The sequence below is a fragment of the Ovis canadensis genome, chromosome 1, assembly GCF_042477335.2.
Source record: "Ovis canadensis isolate MfBH-ARS-UI-01 breed Bighorn chromosome 1, ARS-UI_OviCan_v2, whole genome shotgun sequence".
In the NCBI taxonomy this organism is placed as follows: Eukaryota; Metazoa; Chordata; class Mammalia; order Artiodactyla; family Bovidae; genus Ovis; species Ovis canadensis.
The window spans coordinates 206855424-206871809 of NC_091245.1; the positions used below are offsets into that span (position 1 = coordinate 206855424).

Below are 16386 nucleotides of genomic sequence, written 5' to 3' on the forward strand. Positions count from 1 at the left end.
ACCAGCAGCATCAGTAATCCTGGGTACTTGTTAGAAATGCAGATTCTCAGATCTTATCTCACACTACTGAATCAGAATCCCTGAAGGCAAGGACTAGGAGTTTGTATTTTTAAAAATTCATCTATATTTCCAGGTGATTCTGCTAGTTTGAGAACCACTGATTTAGACTAAACCAGGTGGCCCAATGCTACCTCACCTCATTTGTGGCACCCAGGGTGGATCCTTTGTCTTTCTCTTCATTGTCAGAGGCATTGCTGACAATCCACCAAAAGGGAGGTAGAATCTACTTTGGCAGTGCTTGGAGGATGATTTGTCTTTCCAAGCTGAGGCAAATCCTTACCTGAAGGCAGAAAATGGTCTAGAGTCATATGTTTAGTGATACACACTTTGGTTCTTATACCAACAGCATCTACAAAATGAGACTAAAGCCATACAGGGTTACTGTGGGGCTTAAACGATGTTTGTGAAATGCCTGCCATTATAGCAGGTGGCACAGAGCAGTCACTTACTATATGGTGGTGATAGCTGCTGTAATTGACACTGCCTATTACAACTGGTAAAGAATCTGCTTGCAATGCACGAGAGCCCAGTTCAATCCCTGGCTTGGGAATATCCCCCAGAGAAGGGATAGGCTACCTAGTCCAGTATTCATGGGCTTCCCTGGTGGCTCAGATGGTAAAGATTCCGCCTGCAGTGCGGGAGACCTGGGCTCGATCCCTGGGTTGGGAAGATCCCCTGGAGGAGGGCATGGGAACCCACTCCAGTGTTGTTGCCTGGAGAATCCCTATGGATAGAGGAGCCTGGCAGGCTACAGTTCATGGGATTGCAGAGTTGGATACTACTGAGCGACTAAGCACATTGCAACCTTTGGCGTATAATTGATACTCAATAGATGTGACTGATTATTAATTTGTTCAGTAGAGAAGAAGGCAGGCTATTCTGACTTGTTCCTTGATTTTGCCATACATTAGAGTAATGTAATTTGTCAGAGACAAGAGATAAATCATAATTAGGATAGATAAAAAGAGGCACAGAAGGGAGGAGGGCGGTGGAGGAGAGAAGACAGGAAGCCTGTCCATGTTCACAAGAAAAATGGAGATAATGACTGTTTTCTTGAAGGAACAAGGAGGTATGGGCTATTGAAAGCTATGCTCATTTCTGCTTAGTTATACAATTTCAGAACTGCAAAAGGGACCTTGGGGATCACAGACCTACTCCCTCATGGCCCAGGTATAGTAGCTGAGGCCCCAGAGAGTGTGTGTTAAAGATGAGGGGACAGAACTGGTTTCTGAGGACAGACACTGCCTGTTACATCTTGTCATAAATCAGCCAATTCATCTCCATGGAAACCCCTGAAGATTGTGAAGGTACAGATGTGGGAAGGAGAGCTGCCTTCTGAATGTGATTTATTTCTTTCCTTTTTCTCTCATTCCTATTCATAAGCTTCTCATTACTCTTCCCTTCTCCCTTCCCTTCCATCTATGATTCTCACACATAAGAACCTGACTTAATCCAAGAAGCTGAGTTCACTGAATCTGCAGATTCCAGAAAGTCTCACATTATCAGTCTCCTCAGCAATATGTTGCTTTCTAGGGACCAGTTCACAGTTGGCTCTGACTGGGCACCGGATACTACTACTACCAACAGGAAAGCCTTCATTTGGTTCCTCAAAAATACTTGTCATCCTTGAAGAGCCAGAAACTACTGTGGAAACACAACCCAAAGCTATATTACTCCTTTGGATCTTTAACCCCTCTCTGAATTCCTTGCAAGGGGTTGCTATGAAAATGGTTGCTCTACTTGTGCAGGCAAAGTGCACAGAGCCCAGTCATAGGAGGGAAGAATCTCTGCACAAATTTCACTCTGCAGGTGGCTTAACACCATCTCTTAACCACAGCCCACAATTGTTAGCAGAAAGCATTAGAGAACATCTCCGAATGCCTGGGTTGAGGAGCTATTACTAGAAATTTCATCCAAGGTGTTTGGGGTTCGACTTTTTACATGAAAAAGAGGAAACCTGAGCTTTCTAGAATTGGCTCAGAACCTGTGGGTGATCCTGGCACTCTCGCGACCGGGTCCCTCCTTTTACGAATGGATTGGGGGGACAACCTGGCCAGATTTGCATTTGCTCAGGCTTTTCACGTGGGCTTCTGAATTCAGTTACTCCTCCTGTCAGGTAGTATCTGGAGCCACCTAATGAAGCCCTGCGACGGCATCCACCACTGGATAGTTGCAGAGCAGACGCTCCTGCGGCTGACAGGGAGGATTCTCAAGGACGCTGTGCCAGAGCCTTTCCTGGAGGGAGCGCTGGCGCGCCTGACTGTTGGCTGGCGCAACGCTCGCGAGCTGCACAAAGGAAGAGGCCCACACGGTGGAGTCACTCGAACGTACCCGCCTGCTGAGTCCGGCTGCTGCACAGCCCGCGCTCCCGGCTCCAAGTGCGAGTGGACGCTGATAACTGAACGGGACAACCCCTAACAGGGGGAAACAAATTCTAGCCACCCCTAGTTCCCTGGAGTCACGAGATGGGACGGTCAATTGCACCTCATACAGCCCTTCTTCCAAAGCACCGGCGGGCGGCCGCAGAACTTCCTGCCAGTCCCTTTCTTGCCTGGGCTTCTCCACAGATACCAGGCGAGGGGGCGGGGTGTGGGGTGGGGGTGGGGGTAGGGTGGGATACCAAACTGAAGTCGCTGTCTCCTCTCCCTGACAGCTGGAGGACAGATCTTGAATCGCACCCAGTCTTAAGGGATGATTCAAGATATGTTCCTAGTGGCTCAGACAGTAAGGAATCTGCCTGCAATGTAAGAGACCTGAGTTCCATCCTCCGATCAGGAAGATCCCCTGGAGAAGGAAATGGCAACCCACTCCAGTATTCTTTCCTGGAGAATGCTATGGACTGAAGAGCCAGGTGGCTTACAGTCCTTGGGGTTGCAGAGTCGGACACCAATGAGCAACTAACACTTACGGGAGTGGGCACATCATCTCCCCGAATACGGACACGCGCGTGCGCACCTCTCCGGGCGCGTCGGGCACCGCCCCCCGGGCGGGGAAAGGTGCGCGCGGAGGCGGGAAGCGCTGCAACGCGCTGTGAGGCGGCGTAGGCGGCGCGGAGCGCGCCTCCAGGTTCCTCAGCACCTCTGCTCCTCAGTCCTCCGCAGCCGCCGAGTCAGCGCGCCTCCTGTGGGCTGAGAGAGGATACCTCATCCCGACCCTCCCAGGAGGCAGAGCCAAAGATCGGACCTCAGATCCAGAAACCTATTCACCCGCCTCGACCCAGGAAGCCAGAAGCAGGGTTACGGCGAGATTGGGGCGACGTGCTCTTCTCACCTTTGGAACTGCTACTTTCCTGTCTCCCAAAGGCAGTCGTCGCGTTGGGAAAGCCCCTGGCCCTAATCTTTAAATTTACCCCCTGCGGAGCGTGGCTGGCGTCCTCTAGCCGCGCGGCCGTGGAGAGCTGGCCTTGACTGGGAGTGACTCTCGTTTTGTGCCTTAGAAGAGCGAGAAAGAGTGTGAGGGCCGAACATCCTTTGGAGGAGATGCCTTTAAATAGTCATCCATAGCACCGATAGAAACAGATTTGTGTTGCTTTGTTTTGTTTATACCGAGTGGTGGTTTTTCGGTGAAATGCTGTTTTGGTTAAAAGAAGAAATGGCCCCTCAGGAGTTCACACGGCGACTGGCCACAGTGATCACTCATGTCGGTAAATGACGCTTTTTAAAATCTTGCGTTTTATTAATGGAGGGTGGGGGCGTTGTCTGGGGCTTCCCTCACAGCAGCCCTGGGATGGCCTTGGGTGTGGACCTCGCTGCCTTGAGTGCTGCTCTGTAACGGGCATCCCTGGAGCGCAGCGCTCGCAGCCCTCGAGTCCGCCGCGTCTGGCGGAGCCGGGGTAGGCTGTGGGGCAGGGGTCTTCACCAGGCAATTGCCAAGTCTGTTGAACCCTACACCGAGGGCTCCCTGGAGGTTAGGATCTGTTACCCGCTGCTGACCGTGGGCAAGGGTGGCGAGTTGTGTCGTAATTGATACGACTAGAAAGGAGAGGGAACAGGAGGAAGGGAGGCCGATGCTTTCCAGTAGAAACTGCTGCCAAGGCACTGGGAGACGGGGTGCCGAGGTGCGGGCCACAGTAGAGGTCCTCTGCGCAGTCCTGCTCCCTGGCCTGTCCCGTGGAAGTGCTGCCTGGCGGTGTCGCCCCATCCCTGGTGAAACCCACTGAGAAACCTCTGGAAGCCCCGGGAGATTGAGCAGTTTTAACCCTCTTCCATTAGTAAAAAAGGGGAGCAAAACATGCGTGCCTTCTTCCTGAAATAAGGGTTATGGTGGAAAGACAGGACATGGAGACAGTGGCAAGGTTAATTCTTTTTATCATTCCCGCCACCCCTGCGCCTTCCCTGGACCTCCTTAAGTAAAAAACGCATTCAGGTTCAGATCTTTTGAATTTAGCTGACTAGAATTATCCGGATCATTTTCTCTGTTGCCCACTTCACTTTGAGGTCCTTCTGTGAATGTAAATCAGTTTTCATTGATAAAGTCAGTACGTTTTCAGTCTTTGTTCCACCCATTTGTTAAAACTGCCTTCTTGGTATTTATATGATAAATATTGCTTCAATTAGCTATCAGTGCTCTTTGAGCACCCTAGGTCAATGTGTTTAGTACGATAATGATACATAGATTATTCATACTTATGGAATGATACACATGTGGGGATAGACTTTGGAAAATGATTTATGGATACATGGGGAGGCTCAGTTTTGATGATTCAGTTTTAAAACATGTTTCTGGTGCCCAGTGTGGCCACTGAACTGGTTTTTAAGACAAAAGGTCAGTAGAATTCTACCAGGAAAGACTGAATGTGAAATACTAATGAAGGCAGGATAAAATAAAACAGAACTTCGAGTCTGAAATATACTGAATGCTGAGATGATTGTGCTAATACCAACAGGGAAAGAGCAGTGAACTGGGGGTACGACTGTCTGAATTTGAATCCTGCCCTAGAAAAGTCATGTAACTTCAGACTGGAAAATGGGAATTTTAATAATCCTTCCCACCCAGCTCAAAGTCTGCTTGTAAGATAATGTGGGTGAAAACACCATTTAACCTGTGACTGTGTTATTGGTCCTATTCTTGGACCCTTTGCCACTGAAGATATTGGGCAGATCACTGGGCCTCTTTCAGGGTGAAGCTTCCCATCAGTTAAACAAGGAGGTAGATGTGGACAATTATTCTCACCTGTTTCTCTGGACGTAGGATCTTCTTGAAGATATGGTAGGCAGTATATTCCTTGGCTGACACCAGGCTGCTTGTGGGGCCCAGACTATGGTATTTTCTTCTCCACCTTGCTCCCTCCCTCTTTCCGTAGTCAGCTCCATGATACAAACATGAATTTGTTGTAGTTTATGCCCTCAAAGAACTTCTCATGACCCCTGGCATTTGTGTGCTTTGCAGCATTCTGTCTTTTCCTGTGTATCCCCACAAACCTGTGAAGTAGGTGGGGTATACATTATCACTCCTATCTTACCGTAAAGGAATTGAGACTTGGGAAGTTCATCATTTAAGGCTTCAAGAGGTTAACCAGTCACAGGTTTAGGACTAGAAGGTACTTTTCAGATGCTCTGTTTGAGGATCTTACTGGGGTTCTCTAACCCTGAAGCTGCCTTGGCCTTCATGGAGAACTGAACTGTGTAGCTAGCAAAGCTTCTCATAGACTGGATTAGCTCTGTTTTTTTTTTTTTTTTCTTCTTCCATTTTTACTGATATATAATTAACATACAGCAAGCACTATATAAGTTTGAAATGTATAATGATTTGACTTAAACACATCATGAAACTATTACCACAATAAGTTTAGTGAATATCCATCATTTCATTGAGATACAACATTGTGTGCTAAGTTGCTTCAGTCATGTCTGACTCTTTCCAAGGCTACAGACTGTAGCCTGCCAGGCTCCTCTGTCCATGGGATTCTCCAGGCAAGAGTACTGGAGTGGGTTGCCATGGCCTCCTTCAGAGATGCAACATTAAAGAAATATAAAAAAACTTCTTTGTTACTTGTCATGAGAACTCTTAGAAATTATCCTCTTAACAGCTTTCATATATAATGTACCTGAATTACATTTATCATGTTATACATTATATCCCTAGTACTTATTTATCTTATAACTGGAAGTTTATACTTTTTGACTCCCTTTGTCCAATTCCCGTTTCCCCTACCCTCTTCTTCTGGTAACCACAGATCTGATCTCTTTTTCTACAAGTTTGTGTTTTGAAGTATAGGATTGGCTCTGCATTTGACTCATTCCTTGATGAGCAGCCTGTGAGGGGGTGTGATCATGAGTTGGGGAAGGATTGAGAAGTGCTTGGAGCAAGATGTAGAACATTCTCCTGGTCCTGTCCTACCCACTCAACTGGGCAGTAGTGCTGTGCTTTCATATTAATTTGGCCACTTCTGCCTCTCAGTCAGTTCCTCCTCCAGCTGGGGTTTCTGCTCTTTCCACAGTCCTTTAGATTTGACAGTTCAGGTCTGGGGCCTGATGCTTCAGTTTCTGAAATATCTCATGAGTCTCTTTCCTCTGTCCATTCCCACTGCTACCTGCCTGTGACCTGCTTCAGAGTGTCATTTCCTCCTGACTAACCCTTATGCAAGCCTCCTGCCTTTCTTGTGTTTGCCTCTAATCTATACCAGGAATAAAAAAAAAAACAGCAAAGCCACACACACACAGAGTACTGTGTACTCTAGAACCTTTGATGATATCCATACATAGTCATTGTCTGTAGCCTGGAGTACAAGCTCTGTACTCTTTGGCACCCTTTCTGTCTTACTCCCCAATACCTGATATTTCTACACCTATGGTTGCTTAACTCAGGCTCTTCTGTTCTTCAGCTTTGTTCCACTATATTTTTCTACCCTGTTCCCACTTCTAAACTTTTGCTTCTGCTTTTCCCCCACCTTGAGTGACCCCCCCCAATGTTACTTCTCACATGAATAGTATACACCTTTCAGTCCTGAATCAATGTCGCCTTCTCCGATCCTAATGTCAGCACATAGTGATTCCTGCTTTTGAATTTGAAGTGGGTTTTGTTCTACCCACATGACATCTCTCATACTCTCCCTTGTATTGTGGTTAGTTGGTTATTCATGTGCATATCTCTGCTCCTAGACTCTTCATTACTTATCCATGTGGCCTAGATACCTAACGCAGGACTTACCTCTAAGGAGGCATAGAATAAATGTTTACTGAATAAATGAGTGATCTGTAGTGCCTTGAACTGGACTTTGAGTACTTAGTAATGCCAGGCAATTTTTACACTTTTAAGAACAGCTTGTAAGCATTTGTAAATAACTCTTTTGTTTCCTAAAACTGATTTTTCAGGTAGACATGAAGTCCTTCAAGTGTTCTTCATATGATGTGGTTCTCTGTGGGATCTCTTTCTTTGGATTTTGTTAGTTTGTCAGGGAGCCTAATAAAAATATGCACTTCACATGTGAACAGTGTCCAAGTGTGTTTTTACCTACGTAGGGCACAAAAGAGGACCATCCTCTCACCTTTACTCTGGACCGTACAGTCACATTGGTTCAGTTACAGAATTTCACAGTTAGAAGTGTTGCATAATTTTCTCCATCCCATCCCTTTCAAGTCTTTAATCTTTTCTGCAACTTTTACTGTTGCTGCTGCTGCTGCTCAGTTGCTTCAGTTGTGTCCGACTCTGTGCGACCCCATAGACAGCAGCCCACTAGGCTCCTCTGTCCCTGGGATTCTCCAGGCAAGAATACTGGAGTGAGTTGCTATTTCCTTCTCCAATGCATGAAAAGTGAAAAGTGAAAGGGAAGTCGCTCAGTCGTGTCCAACTCTTAGCGACTCCATGGACTGCAGCCTACCAGGCTCCTCTGTCCATGGGATTTTCCAGGCAAGAGTACTGGAGTGGGTTGCTGTTGTGTACTGCTATTTCTATGCAAAGGTGCTGCCTAAGAAATCATGAGCTTTCTCTTAATGCATCTCTCATTGCTCTAGAACTTTGACAGGCAGGGCACATATGGTTAACACAGAGCTTCTATTCAGTGGAAACCCTTAGTCATCCAGCTGATCTGTGTTGGTAATGCCCCATGCAGGTTTCACATTTCTAGTTCAGGTCACTCTCCATCTTGTCATCTCATATTAGAAGTAATTATTTTTACCTTACTTTATTATTGTTCTAAAATAATTTTATGTTTGTCCATGCCCAATTAAACTGTGAAGCAGAAGGGACTATCCTTTGAGATACCCTTATATACTTGGAGATTGGATTGGTGGCTATTTTAGTGATAAAAGCTGTAGGATTCTGATTTAGGGCGCTACATTTAGGACACTACTGGCATTAGTAATAGGCAACCAGAAGAATACTAAACTAAGAAATTCAGCTCACAATTCTTTATTCTATACAATGGAATAGTGGCTGAAATGCCTCAGCTTAGGTCTCAGCTAAAGTTGGTGCTGAAGGAAGAGCCTAATGAGCAGAGTATCTGCTGTTCAGATGGGATTATCTGCTGTGAGGACAACTAGACATGCTGGTTGAAGTAGTGACTTCACCTATGCTAAAAGTGAATTAACTGGATCTGAGCCATTTTTCTGTTAAGCTCTCTAGTCACTGTGCCTAGGGCTTATGGACTAAAACTGTTTGCACCCTAAAAAAAAAATTGACAGCTAAATTGCAAAATAAAATTTAAGAAATGCTTTAATGCTCATAAATAATATTTTCTTACATTAAAAGCAGTGCATGTTTGGAATTCCACTGCTGGAATGCCAGTGTGAAGAACCCCATGGATCCATTCCCCAGTGATACATCTGTAACATCTAGTGAAAACTGTAAAATAAATAACCTTTTAAAGTCTCTGGAGTTGTACTAAAGGGCATATAGAATACGAAAAAAAAATAAAGGCAAGGAAATCTACTAAATCTTGGTTAAGACAGTGAGTATGTGGTTCTCGAGCTGCGATCTGCTCCCTCTCAGCTCAGTGTAAAGGAAGCTCCACTCTTGATTGGGTCATGGCCAAGAAGACAGGGCTTCCTCTCCCCTCAGCTCTCAATTAAGAGATAAAGTATCTCACCAGGAGGGGCAAGGTGTCAGCATTTCTTATATTCTCCAACTGTAGGTTGCAGAGGCTCAGTTCTTGGTGAGTGTGACCGAGAGGTTAGAGTCTACTTTCCCACCCAGTCCTCACTCATAAGATGAAATCTCTAACCCACATGTGCCTTTGACCTGCTTCGTTTTGTACTGCAAGAAATGGTATGGGCCTAACAGAAGCGGAAGATATTAAGAAGAGGTGGCAAGAATGCACAGGAGAACTATGCAAAAAAAGATCTTCATGACCCAGATAACCACGATGGTGTATTCACTCACCTAGAGACAGCCATCCTGGAATGTGACATCAAGTGGGCCTTAGGAAGCATCACTACGAACAAAGCTAGTGGAGGTGATGGAATTCCAGTGGAGCTATTTCAAATCCTAAAAGATGATGCTGTGAAAGTGCTGCACTCAGTATGCCAGCAAATCTGGAAAACTCAGCAGTGGCCACAGGACTGGAAAAGGTCAGTTTTCATTTCAATCCCAAAGGAAGGCAATGCCAAAGAATGCTCAAACTACTGCACAACCGCACTCATCTCACATGCTAGTAAAGTAATGCTCAAAATTCTCCAAGCCAGGCTTCAGCAATGCTTGAACCGTGAACTTCCAGATGTTCAAGCTGGATTTAGAAAAGGCAGAAGAACCAGAGATGAAGTTGCCAACACCTGCTGGATCATCAAAAAAGCAAGAGAGTTCTAGAAAAAAAATCCACTTTTGTTTTATTGACTATGCCAAAGCCTTTGACTGTGTGGATCACAAGAGACTGTGGAAAATTCTTAAAGATGGGAATTCCAGACCACCTGATCTGCCTCCTGACAAATCTGTATGCAGGTCAAGAAGCAATCTTTAGAACTGGACATGGAACAGCAGACTGGTTCCAAATTGAGAAAGGAGCACATCAAGGCTGTATATTGTCACCCTGCTATTTAACTTATATGCAGAGTACATCATGCAAATGCTAGGCTGGAAGAAGCACAGGCTGGAATCAAGATTTCCGGGTGAAATATCAATAACCTCAGATATGCAAATGACACCACCCTTATGGCAGAAAGTGAAGAAGAACTAAAGAGTCTCTTGATGAAAGTGAAAGAGAAGAGTGAAAAAGTTAGCTTAAAACTCAACATTCAGAAAACTAAGATCTTGACATCCAGTCCCATCACTTCATGGCAAATAGATGGGGAAATAATGGAAATAGTGAGAGACTTTAATTTTGGGGGCTCCAAAATCACTGCAGATGGTGACTGCAGCCATGAAATTAAAAGATGCTTGCTCCTTGGAAGAAAAGCTATGACCAACCTAGACAGCATATTAAAAAGCAAAGACATTACTTTGCCAAGAAAGGTCCATCTAGTCAAAGCTATGGCTTTTCCAGTAGTCATGTATGGATGTGAGAGTTGGACTATAAAGAAAGCTGAGCACCGAAGAACTGATGCTTTCGAACTATGGTGTTGGAGAAGACTCTTGAGAGTCCCTTGGACTGCAAGGAGATCCAACCTGTCAATCCTAAAGGCAATCAGTCCTGAATATTCATTGGAAGACTGATGCTGAAGCTGAAACTCCAATGCTTTGGCCACCTGATGAGAAGCACCAACTCATTGGAAAAGACCCTGATGCTGGGAAAGATTGAAGGCGGGAGAAGAAGGGGATAACAGAGGATGATGGTTGGATGGCATGAACATGCGTTTGAGTAAGTTCTGGGAGTTGGTGATGGACAGGGAGTCCTGGCGTGCGGAAGTCCATGGGGTTGCAAAGAGTCTGACACAACTGAGTGACTGAACTGAACCCACGTGTTGGAGTCAAAGAACACCAAACCCTGATTGATCTTACCCTAGCTCCCTTACAGGGTGGAGTTTTGACATAAGGAGGCATACTAAGAAGACCAGAAGCTCATGCCCTTGGCTCAGAGATTTTGCCCAAGGGAGAGCCATTCCCTGAGAATAGTGAGTACAAAGCCTTCCCCAAAGGAACTGACTTGAAACAGAGTGTGGGGGAAGCTGAAACTTAAAGACACTCTTGAAAACAATGGAGATTTTGGTGGTAGCAATTAAGAGGAGGCTAATAGCTCTATGAGAGCAATAAGCTAAGCCATAGGCCAGCTTATTTACCAAGAGAACCAGGGAAAGAGATATTAAGAGGTGCCTTCCTGAGGTCAGAACAAGCATCAAAGCCTCAAAAACTACCTCTGCCTAAATTTGATTGGGTCAGACTGAGGAGCATTTGACAAATCAGGGCATTGTTGTAAACAATAGAGCAATCAGTGGGTGTCTAGTCCATTTGGGCTGCTATAACAAGATATCACAGACTGGGTGTGGGGACCAGCCCAACAATGAACTGACCTGAGGGAGCGAGCGGTGCTGCAGAAGGATAAGGAAAAATAAGACTCAGAAATAAAGTGGGGATCAGGGGGCTGATGCCATTCGCAAGCAAAAGCCCAGATCCGAGTCCTTGCTTGCATTTTATTGTTAACTTCTACTGCCTTATTCGTGCTCTAGAGATATCTGTTCTTTACAATCTCAGATCGGGGATAAAGATGTACAATGCACAGTCCTCAATGTCAAACCTTCAGGCCTTTCATGACTTTGTTTACCCTTTTGGCTAGTGAGGCCCTTGCTCAACAACTCTCTCAAAGCTCTGGTTGTGGGAACAGCCACTAATGGTTTTCCATCAATCATATCAGTACTTCAACATCTTGTTTTCAAGATGTCTTTCTACGATGTACTTTTTACTGCTCCCAGCCCTTTGCCTGGGGGTGATGAGAAAGTCATTATTTTTCAAAGAAGCTTTCTTAAGGATTTCTTCTACGATATAGACTATGTCTGCCATGGTCTATTCATTTTTACAGGAAGCCATACTCCAGCTCTGGTTTTTAGACTATATAGAGAATAGCCATCCTGAAATTGAAGAGAAGAATTAATACAAGTGTAAAAGGAACAATTTTGACAAGTAGCCCAGAAGAGGCATTATAAAAAGTAGGTCCTATCAAAAATATGAAAGGTAAACAAATACATGATTTAATCCAATGGGTTGAATTTTTATCAAAATGTAAGGAATGACCAGATACTGTTGAATTAAATTGCCCCTTCCATGCTGTTATGGGTTGGAAGGCAGCTGATATTTTCCACAATTCTGAATGTAAAGGCATATAAGGTAATTGAGATAAGGGAGGCAAGAAACTCCCTCCATGCCAATATATAGAGCTGTTAACAATGTTATTCATGAAGTCTAAAGTATTGTTTAACAATATAGGCAAATCCAAATTATTATTTTTATCCAAAGACTCTCCTTTGGGACTCCAATCAATAATTTCTCCATCAGAAGTATTGGCCATAATATGTCCAGTATTAGCTTTACATAATTTCCATTGTACCCAATGTTCTATTCCAGATTTTATAGAAATAATACAGTTAGGTGGATGGGGCAGAAACATAGTAGTATTTTCTCCTGTGATATTAAAGGAAAATGCTTCTAATAAGAAAAAATAAATTTTGTTCACCTGAGGTTCTTTAACTGTAGATAGCCAACTTTGTAATCCTCTTTTAAGACAATGAGTTTCTGCCCCCCATGCATATAGGGGAAGATCTGTTCCCACAGTATAATTAACACTAACATTTGAAAGTTGTCAGCCTTCTTCTTCTGGTTTTAAAGGAAGGCTTGGGTCAAAAGGTCCGGGTAACAAAGAAGAGTCGTTTATGAAAATTGGAACAGAAGAATCCTCCCATGTAATTGGGCTTAATAGGGGAGGATTGGGCACATATGCCCAATAAGTATGACTGGCACCTACTGTGGTAGTTACCACAGATAACATAGCCAAGAACAAGGCAGTCGAGGTCAAAGGCTATCCTTGTTCTTTGACCAGTTTTTCCCCTTCAATGGTCAATTTCTTCAGTTGACTCCAAGTGGGTGGTTTGGCTTTGTTGGTCCTTGGAGCCGGTTCGGAGTGGTTGCTGATCATCAGTCTTGTTTCCCCATCACTGGCAGCTCTCCGGGAGGATCGATGTCGAACCATGTCTTCTTTCCTTTCTTTGACATGTCTTCCTGGCACCCAGTGGTGTTGTCCATCATCTGAAATGCCAAGAGCATAACCTCATCCTTTCCTAAGTCTAAGGCCCTTACACCAATTGTTCATAGCATTTCCCCACTATACAGGAGTATTATCTGCAATCATTTGACCAGGAGTATAATTTTCACTAAGAATGGTGTTCTGAAAATGCCACGTTGCTGCTGGCTTTGTATGATCCAATCTTAAATCCAAAAAATTTAAAGTAAATAAAACTTGGGCTAATTTTTCTTTTGGTGTCATTGATATGCCATACTTATCTCACTCTTTCTGTTTAAATAACATATTTTTTAGAGTATGATGAGTATGTACCATAGTAGCCTGACCTTGAAAATTATGTAGAATACCTGTAGAATGTGAAATATTCCAATCAGATAAAAATTTTATAAAACAATGACTCATATATGCAAGGCCGTTATCAGTTTTAATATGTTTTAGTAGGCCCATGAGAAAAAGCTTGCAAAAAATGTGAGATGAGTAGATGTTTCTCCAGAATGAGCAGAAGCATAAATCATTTCTGAATAAGTATCCGCAGAAACAAGAACAGCTCCCAAAAGTCCAAAAGAAGGGAATGAGTAACATCAGTCTACCATATATCATTGGGATAAAGGCCTCTGGGATTAACCCCTGTAGTTGTAGGAACTTGGTGAGTAAGAGTACATGTGGGGCAGGCAGAAACAATATTTTGGGTTTCTTGTCTGGATGATTGAAATTTATTCATCAAGCCACATGTATTTATATGTGTGAGTTGATAAAATTTATAAGCAGTAAGAGCAATTAACAAAGAGTTGATGGAATCATTGCCCTTTGCCAATGGTCCAGGCAATTTAGAATGAGATCTGATATGTGTAAATTAAAAAGGGGCAGAATGAAGCCTTACTATATTTGTAATTGAGATAATATTGTAATAATAGATGATTTAGAAGAAGCCTTTGGTAGAGATATGGTTTCAATAATTTGTGTTATCCATACAGCCTATTGGGAATCTGATATAATATTTAATGCTGCAGAAACATCCTGTAATAAGGTACCTGCTGCTGCTGCTAAGTTGCTTCAGTCATGTCTGACTCTGTGTGACCCCATAGATGGCAGCCCACCAGGCTCCCCTATCCCTGGGATTCTCCAGGCAAGAGTACTGGAGTGGGTTGCCATTGCCTTCTCCCAATAAGGTAGCTGCTGCTGCTGCTGCTAAGTTGCTTCAGTCGTGTCCGACTCTGTGCAACCCCATAGATGGCAGCCCACCAGGCTCCCCCATCCCTGGGATTCTCCAGGCAAGAACACTGGAGTGGGTTGCCATTTCCTTCTCCAATGCATGAAAGTGAAAAGTGAAAGTGAAGTCACTGAGTTGTGTCCAACTCTTAGCGACCCCATGGACTGCAGCCCACCAGGCTCCTCCATCCATGGGATTTTCCAGGCAAGAGTACTAGAGTGGGTTGCCATTGCCTTCTCCCAATAAGGTAGCAATAGCCTCTAATTCAGCTTGTTGAACAGAGGTTAGGCTAGATTGCCATACCTTTGTTGTGGGTACAGTATAACTGGCTTTGAGAGTTTTCTTTGCATCAGTGAAATAAACAGGGGCATTAATAACAAGAATTGTTTTAGTAATGATAGGAATTATCCATTTGTGTTTAGCAGCTGCTGCTGTTGCTGCTGCTAAGTCACTTCAGTCGTGTCCGACTCTGTGTGACCCTAGGGACAGCAGCCCACCAGGCTCCTCTGTCCACAGGATTCTCCAGGCAAGAATACTGGAGTGGGTTGTCATTTCCTTCTCCAGTGTTTAGCAGCAATAGTAATCAAAGGTGACTTTGGAAAATGGTTATGAACCTCAGCTATGAAATCAGCAATGGCAATTTGCCAATCTCTACTGGTAACAAATAATCTATGGATTTGATCATCAGTGAAAGGAAGAACAATTTCATACAGATCATAACCAGAAAGTTGTATACATCTGGATCTCATTTTTGAAACAAGAAAGGAAATAAGCATTGTATAAGTAGTCATTATTTTCTTAGGAGTGTGGGACAAAAGTCCCCATTCAAGGATATCTTGCAGTTGCCATAATATTCCTGTAGGAGAACCTAAAGTAGGAGGAATAAGTAAAGAAATTGGCACAGTCAAATCTACTTGTTTAGGTTGTCTTTGCCGGATAGCTTGATTCACAAGATCTAATTCCTGTTTAGCTTGTTTTGTTAGTACCCGGGGGCTGTTTAAATCAGAGTTTCCTTGTAGGATCTGAAATAGATGTGTCAAGGAATGATGAGGAATTCCTAAAGATGGTAACCAATTTATATCTCCTAATAATTTTTGAAAATCATTTAAAGTTTACAAGGAATCAGTTCGAATTTATATTTTTTGTGGTTTAATAATATTTCTTTGCAATATATATCCTAAATAGGTATATGGTTCCTGCTCTTGTAATTTATCAACAGCAATATGTAACCCATATTTTTAAAATTTAATCTCTGTATTTAAGAAAATATATTGAAGTTCTTTAGCAGGAGAAGCTAAAAGAATATCATCCATATAATGGATAATATAAGCATGAGGGAATTGGTTTTTAATAAATTCAAGTGGTTGGGAGATGTATAATTGACATAATGTAGGACTATTAAGCATTCCTTGTGGGAATACCTTCCAGTAATATCGAGACACTGGTTTTTCATTATTAATGAACGGTACAGTAAAAGCAAAATCATCAGATTCTTGTAGAGGAATAGTATAGAAGCAATTTTTAAGATCAATGATTTTTACTTTCCAATTTTGTGGTATCATAGAGGGTGACAGAATGCCTGGTTGTAAAGCACCCATAGGTTCAATTATAGCATTAATTTTTCTTAAGTCAGTTAACATTCTCCATTTCCCAGATTTCTTTTTAATAACAAAGACAGAATTCCAAGGACTAGTAGTTGAGGCAATATGATTAAGAGATAATTGTTCCTCTACTAGCTGTTCAAGAGCCTGTAACTTTTTTCACGTGATAAGGGCCACGCTCTGTCCGAATAGGCTCATCAGGTTTCCATTTCAATTTAAGTGCTGCTTTTTGTTGTTCAGCAGTGGCCCCACCCCCACCCCATAAAAAGCCTGTGTATTTTGAACAGGATTATATCCCATATTTCCCACAATTTATTTAGCTTGAGAAGATATAGTAGGAATTGTTACATAAGCTCCCCAGTGCATCAATAGATCTTGTCCCCATAAATTAATAGGAGTATCTGCAACTAAAGGTT

The 16386-nt window shown here is 43.4% G+C and overlaps 1 protein-coding gene across 1 annotated transcript in view; it reads left to right on the plus strand.

The window, feature by feature from the left end:
* The first annotated feature begins 3044 nt into the window (after positions 1 to 3044).
* MCF2L2 (MCF.2 cell line derived transforming sequence-like 2) overlaps positions 3045 to 16386 on the plus strand; it is a 280069-nt gene continuing 266727 nt past the window's right edge. The window contains exon 1 of the mRNA XM_069594515.1: positions 3045 to 3703. Coding sequence (XP_069450616.1) covers positions 3628 to 3703 — 76 coding nt within the window. The 5' untranslated portion in view covers positions 3045 to 3627. The remainder of the gene's footprint in view (positions 3704 to 16386) is intronic.